Here is a 24029-nt window from a genome sequence, read left to right on the forward strand (position 1 = left end):
GCTCTGATTCAATGGTTTGTTTTACTTAGTGAAAGCTAACTGCACTTGAGACAACAGAGTTACACCATGGAAGAATTTAGCCATGTGTGATGCTATTATCCTTCTCTTCCAGTGTTCTCAGTATCTGCAAAAAATGCTTCAGCTGTGTACCAGTTGGGTGCCCTGGGTGGACTTCCATAATTTATGCTGATTCTGGTTTGGAGAGGACCATTCAGGCTACATCATCTGCTCTCACGGTTCTCAGCCAGAGGTTACAAGTCTATAAAGGAAAATACTGTGATTACTACTAGATGGGGGTTTCTCAAATTTCTTTGCACCACAACCTCTTCTGACAACAAAAATTATGATGTGACCCCAGGAAGGGGACCAAAGCCTGAACCCACCCAAGCCCTGCCTCCCTACGGGAGGGGGCCCAAGCCCTGCTGCCATGGGCGGGAGGGCCAAAGCCCAAGGGCTTCAGCTGCTGGTGGGGGAGCCTGTAACCTGAGCCCCACTGCCCAGGACCAAAGCCCTTGGGCTTTCCTTTGACCCTGCCCAGTGCAGGTTGGGACTCGGCTTCAATCCAGGGCCGCAGCAAGTCTTCATTATAATTGCCTCAGTTGTTTGTGCCCTTTCATAGTCAGTGCTTCTGGAAGTTCTCTTTATATCCAGACCCTTAGGTGTAGTTCATCCAACCAACAGCTGGAGACAGAGTACCTGAGACATGCACAGAGGGGAAGATATTAATTCAGTAACAACCTATGGCTGTTTATGGGCTGTTGTTAAACCACATCTTTTCATCTTCTACTCTGAATGAGGCATCAGCCAGAAATACAGAGGGTTTCCCTTTGTCTGCACCTGTTAAAGGTCTACTCTATCCAGCAATAGCAGCCCACACATCTTCGAGCACTGATGCCACTGGCTGTCAGCCAGAGCCTGTGTTTTGCTCCAGGGGGATCATAGAGCCATGGGATTAGTTATTTAATATTCTTTTAAAACATAGACTCCAGTCTAAATGGTGAGGAAGGACAAGAATGGCTGTTCCAGAGCTCATCCTCCCCCTCAACTTATGGCTGTTGTTTGAGCGACACAGATATTATTTCAGAATCAGAGGAAGCTTTGTGGGGGAAAAGGGATATCTCCATAGAAACATGTTCTTCCTCCCGCCTCCCCCCCACACCACCACTTGAAGACTTCCATAGTTTTGCTCCCAATATTGCCATGTTATGCAGGGCAGCATATAGCTGAATTTTTTTGTTATCAGAGAGGCTCACCACCTGCAGTTCCCCTGCTGTTCCTGCTTTCAGCAGGTGGAATAGTGTCTTTACCCTGTTGAATAGTAATGAAGAATAAAGAGTTTGGGAGGGGGCTTGGCAAGAGTTGGGGCACGGGAGGGGTTTCCAGGTGCCGGATCGGGGCGGTGCTCACTTCAGGCGGCTCCCCGGAAGTAGCGACATATCTCTGCTGCTCCTAGGCAGAGGCGCAGCCAGGTGGCTCTGCACACTGCCTCCGCACGCAGGCACCAAGCGGTTCCCAGCCAGTGGGAGCTGCGGAGCCAGCGTTTGGGGCGGGGGAAGAGCACGGAGCCCCCATGGCAGTTCCTTCGCCTAGGAGCAGCAGCAGTTTCTAGGGAGCCATGCAGAGCCAGGTAGGGAGCCTGCCAGCCCTGCCCCAACCAGATTTTTAATGGAGATATTAGAAATGCCGGTTTCTAGAGCTTTACGGTTGGTAAAGTGCCGGATAACACAGGTTTTACTGTATTGATAATGGGAGCTTCAGTCTAGCAGACAAAGGTATAAAAAGTTGAAACTAGACAAATTTAGAGTAGAAATAAAGTACAGTTTTTTAATCATGAAGGGAATTCATCACAATCCTTGCTAAATTGTTCCAGAGGTTGATTTTCTGTCACTGGCAACTTTTAAGTCAAGATTGGATTTTTTTTTTCTAAAATATATGCTTTATTTTAAACAGGACTTAATTCAGGAATGTTCTATAGCCTGTTATACAGGAGGTTAAACTAGATGATCATAGAATCATGATCTGGTCTTAGAATCTATGAAATTCTATTTTAAGAAAATGACACCAGTATTCTAAGAGCCTAGAATAGCTACAGATTCTACACAATGATATGGAGTAGAGGGTCTAATAGATATTTTCCTTCTCTAAAATTATGTGGCTCTTAAATGATGTTGGTTCTTCCTGGTTGCCCCAATGGCTATAGGTTCTGTTGCCTATTTAGCTATCTTGAAAAGTGAGGAAATGCCATTTGTTTGTAATAGCTTGATTTCAACACAACTATGATTTGCATCATGAGAAAGTATGATACTTGTCCCTAAATTCCAGTGCATGTATTTAATCCTTTTGTTTTAGGATAGACTGGATTATTCAGATGCAGATTTTGTATTTCTCTTTTACATCAAATCTGTTCAGTGCTGTGAGAGCTAATTAAAAAAAAAAAGGGGAGAGGGATCTGAAGATACTTTATTGAAGTACCAAAAAGAACCAATGGCTTGTCTATCTGATATGACAGAGATCACCCCATCTTCTGTGGAAGAGAAGAGCCTTCATGAAGGATCCACTGGACTGCAAAGCACAGAAAAGCCTGAGGGGAATGTTCTTGGTTTCAAGGATGTTCTTTCACAGAGTAACTTGTGCGCCTTTTGTATCCACATGGGCTAATCTGTCAATACTTTTTTGGTGTTGAAATGCCCAATACCAAATACCCGACTACAGGTTCAGTATGACAGCTACCTTTTAGAGAGTGGCTAATACCTGCCCAGGCTTTGGTTATTCAGTCCAAAATTGCATTATCTTTCTTTGCTGCCATATCAAATGGCACACGTGCTATCGATGTCTGTGCAGTCATAGCATATATCTGGCTACAATCACCACATGATCTCTCTTGGCATGACAGTTTTCAGGTTTTCCCTTCCTGATTGACTTTTGTTTTGTTACTTCCTTTCTATAACCTAACTTCTGTAGATCCCTTTTTATTATTTCTCTGTCTGCATTTAAGTTTGCAGATCTAAACAGTTCAGTCTTACCTGTGACATACTTTGGCTGGCTGAAGGATACAGCTAAGCAAATATTTGATAGAATGGGTTGATCACAAGGAGGTAAGACTTTCAGCAAATTACCCTGTTGTTTGGGCATCAGATTATAGTCACAAAAAGTTAGGTTTTACGTTGCCATTGCAATTGCAACTGGATAATTGATTATTCAAGATCCTTTCTGTGTAAGAGGACGAAACCTAACTAAGCATTGACCTAACACATTGAAATCACTTTGGCTTCTGATGTATTACCTCGCACCAATTCCATCCAATTGAGCATTTTACTGAACTGTGGCTTTTTAATGTGGGAAGTGAATGGGTTGCAGTGTTTCCCAGTTCTAAGCAATATACCATCTCCTTGCTTACTTTTCCCTGCAGGAAGAACAAATTAGGAAACGATCTCACATAATCACTTCGCCTTTTGTGTACAAAATAAGGTGAACTGAACAGAATTGCTTGAATAAAATACCCTATTGAAAAATATTGAAATCAAGACAAATCCACCACTTTACATGAATAAAGATTAGCCATTGAGGAGACAGTCATTATATTGTAGTGCATTTGGCTTAAATCTCATAAATAGATCTTTTGTTCCAGACTGATCTGTAAATGGGAAAAAAAGCATCCTATGCTATTTTAGTTTATGAATCATCGTCTGTTGCTAAATCTCCACAACAGAATGTAGCTGGATGTGTTTTGACAGTAGTTCTTATTTACTTTATTCACACCACTTTTAGCTTGTTTGCCACCACTATTTTCCACATTGTGGCTGACAAGTCAAGGAGCCAGCAGAAAATAGCTGGGTGAAATATGATGCCAATGCTGCTCAGAATGTAGGATGCTTTAAAATGTCTCCAGTATGGGAACCATTGTATTATTCAATTTTAGTGTACCCCAGCACTGTGGCATCATCTGCGCACACTTAAAAAACAAGCACAGTGACATTCTGGCCTCCAGGCACATACTTTCATTTAACGTCTTTGTAAACAGAAAAATCAAGTCACACCTTAGAGTGGGCAAAGGCTTGGCTGATGATTTGACGATTAAGCTCTGACTACCTGAAGAAGCAAGTCCTGTAGTCTGGGACGGACGGACGGACACACACCCTTCCATTGAAATGTCCAGCCTAAAATCCTCATGAGAGCACATTTTAGGGCCTGTTAGTAGAAGCACCTCCTCAGTCAAGATAATGTATAGGGAGAGATGTTCTATTCTAGGTAATCAGGTCCCTCATCATTATACTAGCTCTTACATCAGGGGTAGGCAACCTATGGCACGGGTGCTGAAGTTGGCACGCGAGCTGATTTTCAGTGGCACTCACACTGCCCAGGTCCTGGCCACCAGTCCGGGGGGCTCTGCATTTTAATTTAATTTTAAATGAAGCTTCTTAAAACATTTTAAAAGCCTTGGTTACTTTACATACAACAATAGTTTAGTTATATATTATAGACTTATAGAAAGAGACCTTCTAAAAACATTAAAATGTATTAGTGGCACGTGAAACCTTAAATTAGAGTGAATAAATGAAGATTCGGCACAGCACTTCTGAAAGGTTGCCGACCCCTGTCTTCCATAGTGTGTTTCCTCAGTAGATATCGGAGTGCTTTACAAAGGAGATCAGCATCATTATTCCTGTTGTACAGCTGTAAATCTTTACTGGGTACAGCCAATGCCTAGAATGGCACGTGGAAGGTGATGGGAAAGAAGAGCAGGGCATGGAATGTGGGTGTGATGCACACGCGCTGCCTCTCTCCACTAAGTAGACATCTGCTGCATTCTGCACTAGCTAAAGTTCCAAAGGAGCTGTCTTTATTTTGTAATTGTTTGTATTAAAAAAAAAAAAAGTGATTGCATTAGTTCCCTTTTGATTCATCAGTTGCATTTGGGCACGGCTCCATGGCCTAAGTGGCATACCAGATGTATTGGGTTAAATCCTTAACTGGTGTAAATTGGCATCTCTGTTGAAGTCAAATGGAGCTATGTTAGTTTATGTTGGCTGGAGATCTGGCCCATTATGTGGAAGAGACCCTGGCTGTGGCTACACTTAGCACTTCAAAGCGCTGCCGCGGTAGCGCTTTGAAGCACTAAGTGTAGTCAAAGCGCCAGCGCTGGGAGAGAGCTCTCCCAGCGCTGTCCGTACTCCACCTCCCTGTGGGGAATAACGGACAGCGCTGGGAGCCGCGCTCCCAGCGCTGGGGCTTTGACCACACTGGCACTTTGCAGCGCCGCAATTTGCAGCGCTGGAGAGGGTGTGTTTTCACACCCTGCTGCAGCGCTGCAAATTTGTAAGTGTAGCCAAGCCCCCTGGAATTATGCAGCATTGTCTCCTGTCCATTACAGTCAGTACAGTCTCCCTTGTGGTGTTTGTGTAATTAGATACAAAATTCATTGTATTTTACTCTGCCCCAAAATGTTCAATGTGCTGCAGATTTTTGTGTGCTATAGAATTTATTAGGGGAAGCTGGAGGTCTGGGCTGTTGAGAGACAATTGGGGCCTAGGTCATCCAGGAAGATGTGGGGAGGCTGTGGATTTTGGTATATAGAGGGCAACTGAGGAGGCTTTTTTGTTCTGGGAAGGGAATGCATCTTTTCTTTACCTTCCCAGATTGGGTAGAGGAAGAGGTGGGGAGGCAGTGGTTTGATTACTTCATTGCCCACCTCAGTCTCTTACCAGTTTCTGCCACTACTTCCAACAACAATAGATAATCATCTAAACTTGGTGCTTCAGATAAGATGGTCAGCAGTGGAATGGCTAAGTAATGGGGTGGATAACCCAGCACTAGGGCAGAAAGAGTTAAATGTTTGCTCTGAAGAGAGGGATGAAACCATCCTACAGCACCAGTCAGGAATACCAAGCCTGGAGGGAATAAAATGAATGAAGCAGGCTTCAGAGCTGGGATTGTGGGTCTAAGATGGAGAGGACCTAAAGGACTTGGGATGAGCAGCCTTGAACTGGTAACCTGAGGAGCAATCAATCATGGGGAAGTAGCTTGGACTGTATTTGCTGTCTTTCTGTTTGTTTGTTTGTTTGTTTAATACAATCAGACAACAGGATAGGGTCAAGTTTTGACCCTATGGAGCGTGTGTAAATGGCTTATAGCAGGTAAGAAAGTCAGCAGCTTTCATTTAACTGTTATGAGTTAAAACCCCACTGATATGAATATGAGCTCTTGTTTCAGGCTGCTTGCAGACTCAGGCAAACTTTGGTGTATCAGTTAGGCCTGGTTCACATGATGAAGATTATCTGAACAACCAAAAGGACCTTAGAGCCCGAACCTAGTTTGCCTGTGAAGTCCAACATAACAGTTAGGAATGGTGTCCCTGTTTCACATGCTGGTTTGTTTTATTTATTTATTTGCTTTTCTGAATCAGTCATTCAAGTAATAATAACTAAATGAACAAAAATAAACTTAGTATGCAGCATAGGTACTAAGACATAAGCAGAGTTATGCACCCAGACCATCCATGAATGACTGTAGGTTGTCTGTGTAAAGGAGCTGGAATGTATTTCCATATAGATGTTCTTAATTTTATTGTTTATTACTAGAACAATCTGTTTAATACAAAAAAAGAATCCAGGTTGCACTGCAGGCCCATTTCCTGCTGTATTATGCATGGTGCGTTATTTTGTGGAGCTGAAGGTGTTCCTTTTATGAAAATATTTGACTCTGAGTTTAACTTGCCTCTTTCTCCAAAGTGAAAAGGGCCACATTTGTTTTGTTTTAACTCTAAATCTGATATTGATATAGACAAAGCATTCTTTTTGTGAGGACAGTTTAGATTTTCATAAAGCATTTGACAAAGGTCCGTCACCAAAGGCTGTTATCAAAGTAAGCTGTCATGGGATAAGAGGGAAGGTCCTTTCTGGATCAGTAACTGGTTAAAAGATAGAAAACAAAGGGTAGGAATAAATGGTCAGTTTTCAGAATGGAGAGAGGTAAATAGTGGTGTGCCCTAGGAGTCTGTATTTAGACAAGTCCTTTTCAACATATTTATAAATGATCTGGAAAAAATGAATAAGCAGTGAGGTGGCAAAATTTGCAGATGATACAAAACTACTCAAGATGGTTAAGTCCAAAGCAGACTGCAAAAAGTTACAAAGGGATCTCACAAAATTGGGTGACTGAGCAACAAAATGGCAGATAAAATTCAATGTTGATAAATGCAAAGTAATGCACATGAGAAAACATCCCAACAATACATAGAAAATGATGCGGTCTAAATTAGCTGTTACCACTCAAGAAAGAGATCTTGGAGTCATCCTGGATAGTTCCCTGAAAACATCCACTCAATATGCAGTGGCAGTCACTAACAATGTTAGGAATGATTAGAAGGACAGATAAGAAGATACAAAATATCATATTGCCTCTATATAAATCCATGGTATGCCCACATCTTGAATACTGCATGCAGATCTGGTCACCGAATCTCAAAAAATATATATTGGAATAGGAAAAGGTACAGAAAAGGGCAACAAAAATGATAAGAGCTTCCATATGAGGAGAGATTAATCAGACTGGGACTTTTCAGCTTGGTAAAGAGACAACTAAGGAAGGATATGATAGAGGTCTATAAAATCATGATTGGTGTGGAAAAAGTAAATAAGGAAGTGTTATTTACTCATAACACAAGAACTAGGGATCACCCAATGAAATTAATAGGCAACAGGTTTAAAACAAATAAAGGAAGTATTTCTTCTCAATGCACAGTCAACTTGTGGAACACATTGCTAGACGATGTTGTGAAGGCCAAGACTATAACAGGGTTCAAAAAACTAGATAAGTTCATGGAGGATAGGTCCATCAGTGGCTCTTAACCAGGATGGGCAGGGATGAAAAACCATGCTGTGAAGTGTCCCTAGCCTGTGTTTGCCAGAAGCTGGGAATGGGTGGCAGAGGATGGATCACTTGATGATTACTTGTTCTGTTCATTTCCTCTGAAACACCTGGCATTGGCCACTGTTGGAAGACTGGATGCTGGGCTAGATGGACCATTGATCTGACCCAGTATGGCCATTTTTATGTTTATTAATGGATCATTACATGATTTATATTTGCTGTAGTCCTTTGCATGTTTGTTGTTATGATGTAAAATCTCCCTGTGAGAGTTTGTCAATAGCGTAACTGACTTACCAGTGTTGACTTCTATTCAGTAACTTCTGGATAGATAGAGCCCTACAAATCTGTGGGTATCTGCAGACCATTTTTGAGGTTCGGATGCCGATGCACTGTTTTGTATCTGTGCAAGGCTCTATGGATAGGGTCAGATCAGTCGTCATACCAGTGAGCCCTACTTATTTTTAATTTGCTTTCTTGTTGTCCTGTACAGTGCTATCTAACTGACAATTCCACCAACCTGCAAAGTAACCTGTGACTTTCTTGCAGTGTTAAGTTTACTATATGGGTTATAGCAAACCTGGAAACTTCCAATGTCCAGAAGAAAAATTGACATGCCCGGTTTTCTCCAGTTCATTTAACTGGGATACTTTCTGAGATTCTAAAACTCCCACTTACGAGTGCATAATGTGTTTCATTCAGAAGAATCCAAAAACAATTAAACTGATATTCCAACTATATACAGAGTTCACTTCAGCCTCCAGTAAAATGCAGCCATGTGAGGGGTGGAATGTAGCTGGTGTTTAGAAGCAGAACTACCCAACAGTTAAGGACAGGACGTGAATAATACCATGTCCAGTTGAAATCACTAGAGGAATTCACATAGGCAAAATCTATTTACCCCTTTGGAATTTGGCCAGGATGCTTGAGCAAAAAAAGATCTTTAATGTCCTTCAGTGGTTTCAACTTCAGTTTTGTCTCTTCTAGAATATGACCCCCTGCAAAGTGAGACCCACTAACACCATGCTGGGGAAATAATTTCATTACTGACTTGCAGAGAGGAGATCCACCCACTGTAGACTCCATCCTGGTCCCATTGTAATCAATAACAAACCTTTTATTGATTTTCAATGAGAATGGAATCAGACCTTAAAATGGCCATCTCTATTTCTGGCAATACCCCACGTGTTCTGACTATGGCCTAGTCAAATTTAATTATTTGTTCTTTTAAAAAAAAATCTTTACACTGTAGCTATGGATTTATAAATCTTAAGTGTTTTCAAATTTAGTTAAGGTCCATCAGAAGAACAAAATATTTCAGTGCAAGAAGGATGAAAAGCAATCAAGCACATCCCAGTGGTCTGTGCTACAAGCTAGAGATTTGGCATGAAACAACTTGAAAAGTGCCAGTTACTAGAAAATCTGGATGAACTTCTGGGTAATTTTAAAAATCTTTGTGGGGCATTGATTTTTAGTAGCATTTTTCATCACTGTGATGATGAGTTTAGCATTGTTAAATATCTGTCTAATCTCCCCTTTTTAAAAAAGCACATTAGGCAAAATGGGCATTTTTGTTTTGTTAATGCTTCAGTGGTAGAGAGGGTTGTGTTTAGAGGCCTTCTGATAAAAGAATGTATATATAGAGATTGTGTATGTGTCTTGTTTTTTAACTGAATAGGCCCAGGCACACAACACTATTTTTCTGGCATTTATAAACACGGAATGACTGACAGAGGTGTTATCATTTAAGTCTTGAACAGAAATGCACTCAGTGGGGGCGGGTTGGGGGGCAGTCCGGACCAGTGAGGGATTGTGTCACCGCTGCTCTGAAATCTTGGGTGCCTTACAATGCTTTGCTGTGGAATCGCCCAACCTAGGCTGCTTACAACCAGTCTACCAGCATGCAGGTCACACCCGAGTGTCTGTATGCTAGACAGTCCTAGTTCAGCATCTCTGACCCCAGCAGCCTGTCTACTGCCCCACTCTGGTTTCCATCAGACTCCAACACACTCGCAGTCACAAATTTCCCCAAAATCATGTGCTCTGCAATGTCCTGCCCTCTCTGGACAGTTCAGTGAAATAATATGGTTCATTTGCTCCTTTAAAGAGAGAGAACACACCAGTTTGCCACATCAACTGGAGCTGACGTTCACTTTAGTACAAACACAGCAGTGTTGGCTTAGATGAATAGTAAACAAGTTTATTAACGAAAGAGGATGGGATTTTGAGTTCAAGTATGAGAGATAAAGTTAGGAATGGTTAAAAGCAAATAAAAGGGAAAACTCACATCTAAAAGTCTTAATCTAGAAAGACTTGGTTTGAGGCTTTGTTCAAGACAGCCTTTCTCACCCACAGTCTTCCAGCAAAATGGTGAGCCTCTCCTTGTTCAGGATCTCTTCCAGAGGCCCAGAGATGCTGGTGCCTTGATCATTTTAGGTGAGAGAGATCACTTGGGGTTTTCTGCCCCTTTCTTTTATAGTCCATCGAACCTCTGACATGGATTCTTTTGAAAGTTACCTCACAAAATAAAGTTCATTCAAGTTGTGAGGAAGGTGATATGTAGACTGCTGGTGAAGGAGGCTCCATGCTCTTCCCCACCACACACACACTTTTGTTTGCTAAAATGCAAATTATTGTTTTTCCTGCCATCTCCTCCCCCTGCTGTCTTGAAGATCCTGTTTACTACTTATATGTAAATTAAGATAAACACACTCGTCTTTGTTTAGGAGAAACTTGTTTAACGTCTTTTGTCTCGGCAGGGCTGTCTGGTTTTGAACATGTGTTAATAATATTGTACAGGGAAATAGATAACTTTACATATTATGCTGCTGTATACATTTCGCCATGATATTATTGACCAGCGAGTTATTAGTTTTCAAATGATACCTCACAAGGCATATTGTGTACAGAAATTATTATAATACGGTGTAGGGTGTGCATACAGAGGTGCTTTGGCTCGCACCCAGTATTACACTATTTTTTTTCTTTGCAAATGTATGACTCCATAACAGCAATACAAAGAATTAGGTCTTGAAAGTGCCTCAGAAGTGTATATGCAATGGAAATGGATTAGATATTATTTTAATTCCACTCATTATATTAAACTGCTAACATCAAGTATAGGGAAGTCTTCACATCTCGTGTATTTGAGCTATTGCCTCAAGGTAAAAATCATTTGTTTACTTTTGGATACATAATGTCTGATCTTCTTGAAGATCCTAAAACATTCCATCCGTTTCACTCATTTTCATTTCTGCTGGTATCCTTGCCAATTGTCTCCTCGACCTGCTATCTCTCTTTTTTATTTTCTTAAGCAGGATTGGTTGAAAAACTTAGAAAATTTGAAAATGTTAATGAAGAACAGAAAATATTTTCTGTAGCAAAAGTTATTCATTTCCTGATCAGCCCTCTCCCTTATGCTTTCCATTCTGAGATCCTTGGTCTACTCCCTCCTTTCTTCCCATTTCTCTAATACTATTCCTTTCTTGCACCTTTCTGTGAACCATCTTCTTTTTCTTTTCCTTCTTTCCATTTTTTGTGGTCATTTGGTTACCAATGGGAACTTATCTCCTCATAGTAGTTTACATTCCCTCTATAATCCTAGACTTCTTAGCATTTTTTTTAAACTTACTCAAAATTGCAATCCCTTTGCAAAATCATTGAGTCTTTACTCCAAATTGTAGCCCATCAGTGTGAAAAGAAACACCAGAGTCTGCTCAGTGCACTCAAGGGTCAAATCAGCACTTTTTAGGGAGATGTTGCTGCTCTTTTCTGTGGAGTTGTTGCTTTTTTATTTAATGGTCATTCAAAACAAACTATGCCCAGATTTAATAATAGGAAGGTCCATTAAAAACCTTGTTTACCTACAGTCTAGTTAATAAATATACTGTTTGATTTCCCACCTATTGTGTCCAGTGTTTGTTTCCTTGGAGCAAGAATTTATCGCTGAATTTATGCTGAAGATTAGTAGCATGCAATGTTTATTGAACCACATTGCTCAGACTATTAATTGCCTAGTAAAATCACGTAACTTTAATTTTATGCTAATTTATGATAATTTTGATAATCTTTATATGTAAATTTAGCTTAAAAGTGAAGAATTTATCATTTAAAATGTATCCCATGTTTCCTTTTTAATGAATGATTTTAAGGAGTTGGTTATAAATTCACCTTACAACTACTTTAGTATGGATGATTTCTTCTTTTAAGCGTTTGGCATCCTCTAACGACAACCCCTGCAGTGGCAAACCATCTCAAAGTAAATGCAGCTGGCTTGCTGCACAATCATGAATGACGCTGCATTTAGTTATTAATAATTGAAGGAGCTTTGTCTCTTCCTGCTGAGTCCTGTATATAATTCATGGATCATAAACCTACTCTAAAAATCTAGGAAAAATTAAATTTTATTGAGCAGGAGAGGCTGGTGAGAGACTTTATTTGCTAATAACTAGACCTTGTATTTATATGTTTTCCCCAAAATAGTCTGTCTAGAAAATTTAGAATGACTAATTAGCCATCTTCCAGCATTGTGGTGCTGTTGGTGCTTGAAACTCTATTTCCTACTTCAACAGAATAAGATAGGTCTTAGACAAAAGTTTGCTTTCATCTCTAGCCGTTGTTTGTTCTGTAAGGCATATGGAAACTGTGACTTTATGCACAGCTCGTTTCTTTCCTGTATTATAAAAGTTTGTCCCATACTCTTGGGAAATGGATAACACTGTCCTGTTTTCTGTAAAGAAACAAGTTCCGGAAGGCATGTCCACTCCCTGGAAACCTGACCCACTTCCCCATAATTTACTTTAAATGGAGTGGGGAACAGTAAGTTTGATTTGGCCGGGTGCTACTCCTCTTAACATTCCTTTTGAAAAACCTTTACATTCAGGACACTCCTAGGAAGTCACTTATCGAACATTGGCTTGAAAGACTGGCAACATTGAATTATGTGAAGGTGGCAAGACTTGATTTTAAAAGCAGTTTATCAAGTGATACTGAAAACAGACTCGTCTTTCTCTCGTTAGTAGTTAGGAGCCTGTAGAATGTGTCCCGAGCATCTTCCTCTCCCATTTTGCTTAGTGGGAGTTGAGGGCACTGTGCAGGATTAGGCCCTGCTTTAACAGACTTGCTGAATGGGGGACACATCCTTTTCCCATGTAAATCAACAGCAGAACTGCCATTGACTTCACTGGAGTGCAAATGGGTTCTGGTGGTTATACGTTTTTCTTACTGCAATAGCACCCAAAGGCCTCAGTCAGAATTGGGGTCCCACTGTGCTAAGTACTGTACAGATATATAGGAAGGAAGACATCCCAAATGATGCCTTGTAGCACAAAAGCAGAGTTTTACTTCTTATTACCATTCTTAAAATATTTTGTCGATCACTTATGTCAATAGATATGAAGATTGACAGTGCTGAGGATGTCCCTCTTCTTTTGATATAGTCAGAATAAATGTTGATTCTCTTTCGTAATGTGTTTATGGTCCAAAAACTGACAGTGAAATGGCACCTGATTATTGTACATCTCTGCTCACTGTGCCACAGTGCCTAGTCAGAAGCCACAGCAGTTTAACTTATTGACAGAACAAGGTGTTCTCTACTGTCAGAATCACATAACTGGGGAAAACAAACACACATCTGTCTCCAAACCTGCTAGCAAGTTTCTAATTCCAGCCTTTGGAAGTACTGATATATAAAGAAAGGAGGAGTTAAATTTCCAGGTCACTGAACTGTCATTTCTATCTGTTTGAAAAACAGTGGTGTGATTTTGTTTGTTTATAAACATAAATTGGATAGTTTTATTGGTGAAGGATAAATATGAACTGTCAGAATGTCAATTTTTGTGACTGTACCACTCACTCTTGTCAGTCTGTTTTGAATTGTTGTATTTTATGTACGAGGCCCAATACAAAGATGATTGAATTTGATAGAAAAGCTCCCACTGATTGAGTTAATGGGGCTTTGGATCAGGCCTAGAATCAGGGCCGGCTCCAGACCCCAGCGCGCCAAGCACACGCTTGGGGCGGCATGCCGCCGGGAGGGCGGTAGGTGGCTCCGGTGGATCTCCCGCAGGCATGCCTGCGGAGGGTCCGCTGGTCCCGCGGTTCCGGTAGACCTCCCGCAGGCATGCCTGTGGCTGCTCCACCAGAGCCACGGGACCAGCGGACCCTCCGCAGGCACGTCTGCAGGAGGTCCACTGGAGCCGCGGGACCGGCGACCGCCAGAGCGCCCCCCGCGGCGTTCCGCCCTGCTTGGGGCTGCGAAATTACTAGAGCCGCCCCTGCCTAGAATGATAGTTACTTTGGTTGCCATATTGATCAGTTATCTGTCCATTGGCTCCATGATTGTTGCATTTCACATTAGAGCAGCATTGTGTGTACGTGGTTTCTAAGGATATTTCATATCGTTTTAACAGGAATGGACTAGCAAACTGCCGGATGAGGACAGAAAGTGAACAGTCCTGTGGCTCTCCAGTCGTTAGTGGGGACCCAAAGGAGGATCACAACTATAGCAGTGCCAAATCTTCCAACCACAGGAGCACTTCACCTGCTAGTGACTCTGTTTCCTCTTCCTCTGCTGATGACCATTATGAATTTGCTACTAAAGGCAGCCAAGACAGCAGCGAAGGGAGTGAAGTTAGCTTCCAGAGCCACGAGAGCCATAGTGAAACAGAAGAGGAGGACAAAAAGCAAAACCGGAAGGAGACCAAGGACTCTTTAGCTGACAGTGGATATGCATCCCAGCACAAGAAAAGGCAACATTTACTGAAGGTGAAAAAAGTACCAAGTGACACACTGCCTCTTAAAAAGAGACGTACGGAAAAGCCCCCAGAGAGTGACGATGAGGAGATGAAAGAAGCAGCTGGATCACTCCTGCATTTAGCGGGAATTCGGTCCTGTTTGAATAACATCACCAATCGGACGGCAAAGGGGCAGAAAGAGCAAAAGGAAACCACAAAAAATTAGAACAAATCATTGATTTGTTTGAACTTACAAAATTTTGTTTCAGCACGTCAGGTGAATTCTAATGATTTGTGGCAATATCAGCATTTTTTTGTTTTGTTTTTGTTTTTTCTTTTTTTTCTTTTTTTGGACCCTTAAGATTTTTATTTTTAAAGGAGATTGAAGCCATAGAACTCATACTGACACTCAGCTAATTTACAAAAGCTTTTCATTACCTGAAGACACAAAGTAAAAAAGCCAAAATCACCATTGCTTTCTCCAGCTTGTCGGAAATGCATGGTTGAATACGCAGTGACATCAACATTATTGTGATGGGAGTACAATTCGGCCCTTGGAAATCCCTCTGATACCTAGAAGGGATGTGCATAATTCAGTAATCATTCAGGCCTGGCCCTTAGTTAAAAAAAAAAAATGGCCTTACAATTGGGTTTATAAGTGAATGTGAATAAAGAGATTTGGAGGAGGCATGGAGTCTTCAACACCAAACCAAGAACCGGTGGCAGTTGGATACAGTTGTGCCATAGAAGTCTTTGGACAGCCACTGGAGGCGATTGCGCATACAGTAATGCATTATTAGTGCTCCCTGTAGTATACGTGGCTCATAATGTGAAGACTGATAACTTTAAGTTGTGGAAAATTTGAACTGTGTATGCAACGGGTTTCAGTGAAATAATGAGAAGAAATGGTTGGGGGAGGGAGAGGGAATTGTTAAAGGTATTGTTAATCATTGAATTCTGTCTTCTATATTAAATTAAAAGAATGTTCAAAAAGCCATAAGCCTGAAGATTGGCACTGCGTGCAAAAAAATAATAATAATAATAATATGGAAAACAAGCTATGTCTTCTAAACTGCCTGAGTGAAAAGCAATCAAGTCTAAGAAATTACAGTAGATATTATGGAAGTAAGTAAATCAGAATATTTTTCTGTGGATCAAAAATATTTGGTCTAACTGGGGAAAAAAATGCTACAAAACCTGCCATTAGTATTATGCTGTATTTAAAACATAAAACCAGATACAAAAAAAGCATATTGATGGACAAGAAAATAGAATACAACAAAGAGCTCCTATACTGCCCTCAAAATTGAGTATGCAGTTAATGCCAGTCAGGATTCATCTGTGCAAAAACAACATCAGATTTCCAGATTCAGCCCGCGTAGCCAGCAGAAAATTCTGATCCACATTGCATGGATTCGGGGGAGGGGAAATTAAAAACAACTACTTTTTTTTTTTATTCAAAGATAACAAAATTCTTGTAAGGTAAATAATGTATTTAGCATGAAGCATGAATTATTTTCATATAAATATAGAAAATAGAGAAAAAGGCTATGCCTCTAATTTTTAAGCCCTTAGGCTTAGAGTCTGTTTTATTTTTTTGGTTTTTTTTTTGTTTTGTTTTTGTTTTGTTTTTTTTGAAGCAGGTGTTTAAGGTTTAACCTTCTTCAGGGACAAACACTGACTGTTGGGGAACTTACTCTGCAATATTAAAAATATCTTCACACTCTGGTAGGGCTTGGATGGTTGAATTATACTGCCTTGTCTGCACTTCAGCCCCCTCTCCCTACTTCTGTTTAAAAAAAAAAAAAAAGTATGTCCTTTCTCTGCCTGTACATGTGTAACATGATGCAATAATTTGAGGGCAAATTTAGTAGTGAGTGTGTATGATAGAATCAAGAAAATAATGGGATCTTAATTGAGGATAATAATTCGGATTTGGTTCAGGGATAGGTATGTCAGTGAATAGCTTTGCTAATTTGCCATGAAAAGAAATGAAGTTCGTAAAGAGCCTTATTGATGGTGATCCGAGATATAGCACAGGGTTAGAGGAAGCGATTCAGGTATAGTTGTGCTACTCTCATGAAAATGTTGATAATTAGATTGGAATTCCCTGGAAGTGGTGGGGAAGCTGTGAAGAAAATACAATCCCTCCCACCCCAATTTGTGAATTTGGCATTGAAATCATCTACACTAAGAAATTCCTAGCGGCAAAAGGAACATTACAGGGACTGAAAATCCCTATCACTTCATAAAGTAAAATTATCTGTCTTCTTTAAAAACTTGAGGCCACTATATTTATCCTTGGTGTAGCTGTTTTAATCCACAGAGTTACACGAGGAAGGAGGATAGCCCATGAACAGGAAGCTATAGAGGAATGTGATCGCCCACCCAGTGGAGTAAAATCAAAATTGCACCATGAGGCATTTGGGTTTTTCATTTGGTTTAGGAAGTGGAAGGATTGTGCAGTGGCTTACTTTGGTTTGTCAATATTGCTATACTCAATGAGTGTTCTGTTGTATAGAAAACATACTACAGCACAAGGGTGCAGCACCAAAATATATTTCTTTTCTTCTGATTTGCCTAAGTGTGTATCAGGACCCAAGACCCTGATTATACTGTGAATTGAATAGTAGTCTGTGGGCTGGATGAGTCTGGGAGAACTTCAAGCAGCGTAGAGTGAGATGGTGGGAGGCAAAGATGGTTTAACACTTGCACTCAGCTGATCTGGGTCCACTGGGTGCAGGGTTGGTCCCCAGGTGTAAGTTAGAACCCTACCGACTGCTGCTGTCACGTACGCTGGTTACCAGCAGCTCTACGAAGCAAAAACCCATAGCTTAGGGGTCAGTGCAGCATAGAGGTGCATCAGCCAAATTGCTTCCTCTGGGTAGAGTCCCTTCATGACTGCACTGGGGTCCCTCTCCTGTTGGCGGATATGCCAGCTCTGCAGCCGGAATCCACTGATAGTGCCACATAACAACTGCATCAGAAAATCTGGCCTCTTGTGTTTCATGGACTTCTGGGAAGAGTAACTGCAAATGAAAATGCATCAGCTTGCCCCAAAAAGCCATTGTAATACACGCTTGTGCATATGTTGTTCCATCCCACCAGTCTGATTAATATTAAATACAATTAAGAGTAAAATTTAGTGGCATCAAGTAAATTCGAAACAGTGGCTTACTCCCCACCTTCACCAGAGAAAATGACATGGTGACATGCTAGTGGGCAAAAACTGCTCTCAGTCACAAAACTGATTCCAGAGTAACTTTACTGACTAGGATAGTTACTCCAGACTTACCAGTGTAACCTGAGATAAGTATCTGTTCCATAAGTACTATTTTCTAATTTGGCTACTTGATTAAATATGTAATTATCACTAGTGTTATCCACCCAAGAAAACAGTCTTGTACATAAATACCTAATTAGGCAGGTTGTCTTAAAATATATTATTTCTGTAAGACTTCAATAACTCCTTTATGGACTTGTTGGTATATTTAAATATCGGCAGGTGCAATTTGTAGCTTCTAGGCTGGCCTACTGGGAAGATGTCAATAGGCTGTGTTTTATAAAATACTTTCAGGACCCATTAAAAGAGAGGAACCAGAAGTTTGGTTATGTACTAATGCCCCCTGTAGACTATTCAAGAAGGGCATAAAGTATATGTGATTAAAACAATCTATTGATTTAGGTTTAAAAAATATTTTGTCCAGAATTCCTATACCTATAACTGGTGACATTCAGTTACAGATTGGTATGTTTAAAAAAAAAAATACTTGTAAGCCACCTTTTAAAACATGCGATTTGTGCCTGATTGAGCACAGTAACTTCTTCGGAATTGGACTTGGTTCAATCAGTTAAATATTCATTTATCTACATAGGTGTGTTCTTTGTACATTGGATTGGAAGGACTGTTTAAGGTCCGTCCAGTCTATTATGTAACCAAACATTATAGAGCCAATACAATGCATGTTCGTAAATACTCTCAAGAATTAAATAAAACAATAAATAAAAATACATTGCCAACGCCTCAGTGCAATTGTCACTATTCTTAAAATCCTGCCAAAACTAACTAGTAATTGGATCATGTTATGGACTTCATTGTTTGCCAGACTTTTTTTTTTTTCCTGACAAAGCCATTTTTGAGGAAGAGCTCCTAAAATCTCTAAACATCTATTTTCCCCCACTCTAAATATTTTTTAAAATCTTTCAAAATTAAGCTTTCCTCAAAGCTGGTATGAGAAAGATATTAGGGCAGCAGACTATCAATGGCAAGTTACAGACCTGAGAAGATTTGTTAAGGGTGGTTTATAATTAACAAACAAATCCTTACATTTTACAATGTTCATGTTGAAGGGAGAAACATTTGTAAGCCAGAGCTAATGCCACAAATAGATTCTGTTAAAGTCTGCAGGTGTAAAGGAATCAACCATTCATTGCTTGTGTGCTGCAAAATATTTGATGTTCTTTTGTAAAATCATTTTGATGAAGTTTTGCCTTTTAAAAATGCTAAGCACAGATCTTGAGCAGCTTTGCTATTTCATCAAATGTATCTTCCTAAAAATGGAGCTTGATTGTGATCTCACAAGTGTTGAAACCAGGAGTAGCTCTAGGGGCATCACTGGAGTTAAAACCAGGGTTGGTGAGATGACACACACACACCCCTTTAGCTCTAGAAAATCAGCCTGTGAGCCCAATTCTCATCATCCATGGGTTACATACTAGTGTGTAATTCGACTGATGTCCTTGGAATTACTCCTGATTTATACTAGTGGGAGAAGAAAATCCCTAAACACACACACTGGTCTTCTACATTTGATTGAATTACTGCCTCGCTTTGAAAACCATGGACCAAATTCCCTACTTATTTGGACTCAGTAGAGCTATAATGGAGTTATGTCAATTTTCTTAAGCAGATAATTTGGTCCTAAATCATCTACCAAATGGTGCCATGGGTAAAATTTCTAAAAACACCTAAGCCAAGAGTGACCTCTTGACTTTGAGAGAGAGGCTCCTAAGTCACTAAGGGCCAAATTTGTAAAGGTATTTAGGTGCCTAAAGGTGCATATAGATACCTGCCTAGTGGGATTTTCAAATATGCCTGAATGTTTTACTGCCTTTGAAATCAATGGGAGTTAGTTGCTTAGGGCTTTTGAAAATTCCACTATGCAGATACCTAGGCATCTGCACCTTTAGGCACCTGCACACATTTACAAATCTGGCCCTCTGTGGTTTTGAAAAATGTACCCCCATGAGCTCTAGGTTCATAATAAAAGTATTGAAAACACGTTCACAATTTCATATACAAATGCAATTCACCTCATTAAGCAAGTAAATCAGCTGGGTTGCAGCCGCCCAGGATATTTTTATTTTATTTTATTTAGAAAAGATTGTTTTTTAAAAAATATCTATCTCTCTATCTATCTTCTTGACTTTGCCAGCAAAAGAGCATTTGAACCATGCATCCTCTTGATTGTAACAGAGTATCAGTGTTGACAGTCTGACCAGTTAAGTCTTTAGTGTTGTTCTTCACAGCCCTCCAGTAATATATCAAACACTGTTATGCACATAATGCAGCACTGTGATCTAATTTAAATAATACTTTTTTATTATTTATACTACTCTATGTAATATACATCAACACTTTGCTATATAACCTAAGTGATAACCCTCTTCTTAGTTATCTGCCAAATTTTGAACTTCTGTTTGGTTTATATTGCAGTTAACGCAGTTACAAAGTTGTAATTATGTCTTTTTCCTTTGACTCAGAACGTGTAAATCAAACTGTATACATCTTGTGTGTTTCTATTTTGAGATGGAGTTTGAGGATTTACACATAACATTTAGTGTTCTGTATAAATCTGCATACCGTTGTGAAATCATCTGTTAATCCCCTTTTCTTTAGGAAGTATTAATTGACAGTGGTTTATTAGGGTTTTTTATTTGTACTTTATTTCTAATACTGGTTATTCTTGAATTAAGCACAGACTTGTCAGCTGGGTTGCTTTATCATTGATAGTGTATATGACCTTATAATTCTTCCACAGTTCAGCAAACAAGTACTAGCTTCACTGACCAAAAAAAAAAAAAAAGAAAAAAAATTCTCAACCTGATGTGTCTATGGTGCTGTATTTTGCTGGTGTACATTTAAAATCAGAAATGAGTTAACAAAGGTCACTTCTGAGTTGTTGTGCTAAACAAGTAGCCTTTCCTCTTTTCTGTTAGCATTGAAACAAAGAGTATTTATCTGAAAATATTTAATTGTTTTTTTCTACTGTATCACGTTTGCAATGAATATAGCATGGGATTTCTATTCCTTTTGTAAAGAGGGTGAAATTCGCCCAGGGCCTGATCCAAAGCCTATTTGAAATTAATGGGAATGTTTTTTTCAGTTATCTTCAGTGGGCTTTGGATCAGACCACCAGCGTTGAAGACCCACCACTTAAACCCAAGATTAAGGATTTAAGTGATGCAAAAGGCCTTGAGCTGGCATTCAACACTAGGGTGGATTTCACCTAAAGCTGATATTCCATATTGGATGTTCAGATGCTAATATGGGTAATATATCATAGCTAGAAATTGGACTCCATTCTTCCATTACTGTGGCCTGAAATCCCAATACCAATGTTTTTCTAGTTCAGATAAGACTGAAATTTAGTGCATTTTTAAGTTAATTGAACATTGTACATTTCCTGAGTATGTGTGTGGGACAACAATTAAAAGTAATACCTGCATTTGATAACCAATTCCATGCCTGCATCATTCACACTCACTACTTAAAACTGCCATCGTGTAAAATGTTGGGGGAATGACTTGTGTGTGTATGAAAAAAACATTATAAACTTGTACATTTTTTATACTCTGATTCTGTAATATTTCTGAAGTATTTTGTTTTACAGAAAAAAAGTGATAAAGCAATCAAAAGACCAAGAGGTTTAATATCAATGCTTAAGGGTCACATGACCTTAACTGGCCAATAAGTTAATTTAGTACAGTAATAAGCCAGGTTTTTTTTTGCTGTACTTGGCGTATGAAACTGCCAATTTCATGAATATTGAAATAAGAACTGTGATGGGGGAATAAACAGTGATGTTAAGTTGTATTTGTGTTTACCTAAATGAGCAGTCCGAAGGCAAGTGCAATCAGCCGATCTTTAGGAAATATGAAAGTGTTGATTTAGAAGCATACTTGCATTTTACATTTTCTTGATGTGTAATCATATTGCCAAAGACAAACTATTTCATCAATTATTATTGTAAATAACACTTTCCCAAAACCTACCATAAAGTTTCTGTGATGTATTGTCTTCCAGTTGCAATAAAAATTACTGAGTTGCATCAATTGAATAATTGTAGTTTTGTGTATACTTGCTTGAAAATATATTTAAATATTAAGTAATAGTCAATATTTTTAAAACACTAATTGCTGTATGATTTCTATTTATTTCTATTCAATTTGAGTAAGTTTTATACCCACAGTATGATCTCTCTTTCACATTCACTCCACTAGGTGCCAATGCATTGCTCATGTGCAATTGAATAAATAGGATATAGGAAACAGGATTTCACTAGGAGGAGGATGAAGCACTGGAATGAGTTTCCTAGGGAGGTGGTGGAATCTCCATCCTTAGAGGTTTTTAAGAGCCGGCTTGACAAAGCCCTGGCTGGGAGGATTTAGTTGGTGTTGATCCTGCTTTGAGCAGGAGGTTGGACTAGATGACCTCCTGAGGTCTCTTCCAACCCTAATCTTCTATGATTTTATGATACAGAATTTTTCATCTTGCTAAAAGAACTATGTGCCTGATGCTCTTCTCATATCATATGTTTTACGTGGATATAACTTACTTCATTGGAATTACTCCTGTTTTACATCCAGCATAAACCAGAGAAGAATCCAGACATATATCAGATGATATTGTGTAATCAAGAATATTTCCTTCTAAGTGATGCATTTGCCGTTCTTGGGCCAGAGTCTGAGCTCAGTTACACCAGTGCAAATCCAAAGTCAATTCATTGACCCATCTTGCTGTTTCTAGGACTCCTACTGTAAGCAAATGCAGATAAACCACTCAAGCAAAGATGTTCAAAAATTGGTACCTAAACTAGATTGCCAAATCCATAGTTAGGCAGGTACTCGGTGGCCTTATTTTCAAAAGCACTGAGCCTCCAATGGCTCCCATTGAGTTCAGTGGGAATAGGTGCTGCTATTTGGTGAGAACTCTTGACAATCATGGCTTAATTTGGAGTTAGAAATCTGGCCCAGGCACTCATTTTGAAAATCTTGGCCTCAGTCTTTTGTTTAGCAACTGAACAGTGAAGGGTAAACAGTGCTGTTACCCTATTACAGCCAATCCGAATGCTAAAATCCTATTCACAAAATTATTACTGGAGCATTCTCCATTATGAAAATCCCATATTTCCACAAGTAGCCCTAAATATATGTATAGATTGAGCTTCTAAAAGATAAAAACCCACCCCATTCTTCAGCAAGCCCAATATCTGTTCCACAGCCAGTTTTCAAAGCCATTGTTAAAACTGGAGGGGTGAGCTTCCCTGCTGTTCAGTGAGGACATATAGCTACTTACACCGTGGCCCCCAGCTGTCCTGAAGCCTTTATATAAACATCCTTTTTCATAATAGACCTTTCATAACGTATGTTCTTAGTGGTTGGTATTAGATACCACTGTGATAGGCATCTGGATCTGATAGATGTGGACAGGTATTGCAGGGAGATGGGGAAACAAGCTTCCTGGATATACACAAAAAGCATGAAAATGCCCCAGGCCAATAACTGTCTGGGCAATTGATACTTTAATGTACTGCCTGAAAATGCTTCATTTTGTAACCTATCAGTATTCAGGACTATTGCAATAGAATGGAGAAGGGAAAAAACCACAGACAAGGAGACAGATGAAAGGAGCTCAGTGAGAAGGAAAAAACACTTAACTGTGCTCTGGTCTTTCTTCCTCTAATGGATCCCCCCTCCCATGCACTGTATACGAAGCAAATATTCAGCAGCATGTTGTGCAGATGGATCAGTAGTGACATGCATGCAGGAGAAGGGAGACCAGCAGATTTTTCAGTTCTTGAAAGAAAGCCTCTTTCACTACTTGCTTGCATTCCTTCCTGCAAGAGAGAACTCTTGGGGAGTCGTCTCTGGACAAGAAATACTAAGTGTGTCTGGCACTGGGACACACATGTTTCAGTCTCTGCTAGTCATCAAAAGGGGGAGAGGATGGTTTTGAGGTTTGCCTCAGATGGGAAGTGGATTCCCTATAGGAAGAAAGTCAGGAACAGGCTAGTTTAGGCACTGGATTGAAGATGTTCAGTTCCCAGCTCGGCAGTGATTTAATCTCTTTGTCTCATCTGTAAATGGGAACCATGCCTCCCTATTTCACAGTGGTACTGAGGGTAAATTCATTAATATTTGTGAAGC

General features: G+C 39.8%; 1 protein-coding gene across 10 annotated transcripts in view; it reads left to right on the plus strand.

The window, feature by feature from the left end:
- The window catches only part of FOXN3 (forkhead box N3), a 399108-nt gene extending 377188 nt beyond the window's left edge, over positions 1 to 21920 (plus strand). For all 10 annotated transcript variants that reach the window (XM_039535613.1, XM_039535610.1, XM_039535614.1 and 7 more), the window contains one exon: positions 14277 to 21920. In XM_039535613.1, coding sequence (XP_039391547.1) covers positions 14277 to 14826 — 550 coding nt within the window. In that variant the 3' untranslated portion in view covers positions 14827 to 21920. The remainder of the gene's footprint in view (positions 1 to 14276) is intronic.
- The last annotated feature ends 2109 nt before the right edge of the window (positions 21921 to 24029 follow it).

The sequence above is a fragment of the Mauremys reevesii genome, linkage group 4, assembly GCF_016161935.1.
Source record: "Mauremys reevesii isolate NIE-2019 linkage group 4, ASM1616193v1, whole genome shotgun sequence".
In the NCBI taxonomy this organism is placed as follows: domain Eukaryota; kingdom Metazoa; phylum Chordata; order Testudines; family Geoemydidae; genus Mauremys; species Mauremys reevesii.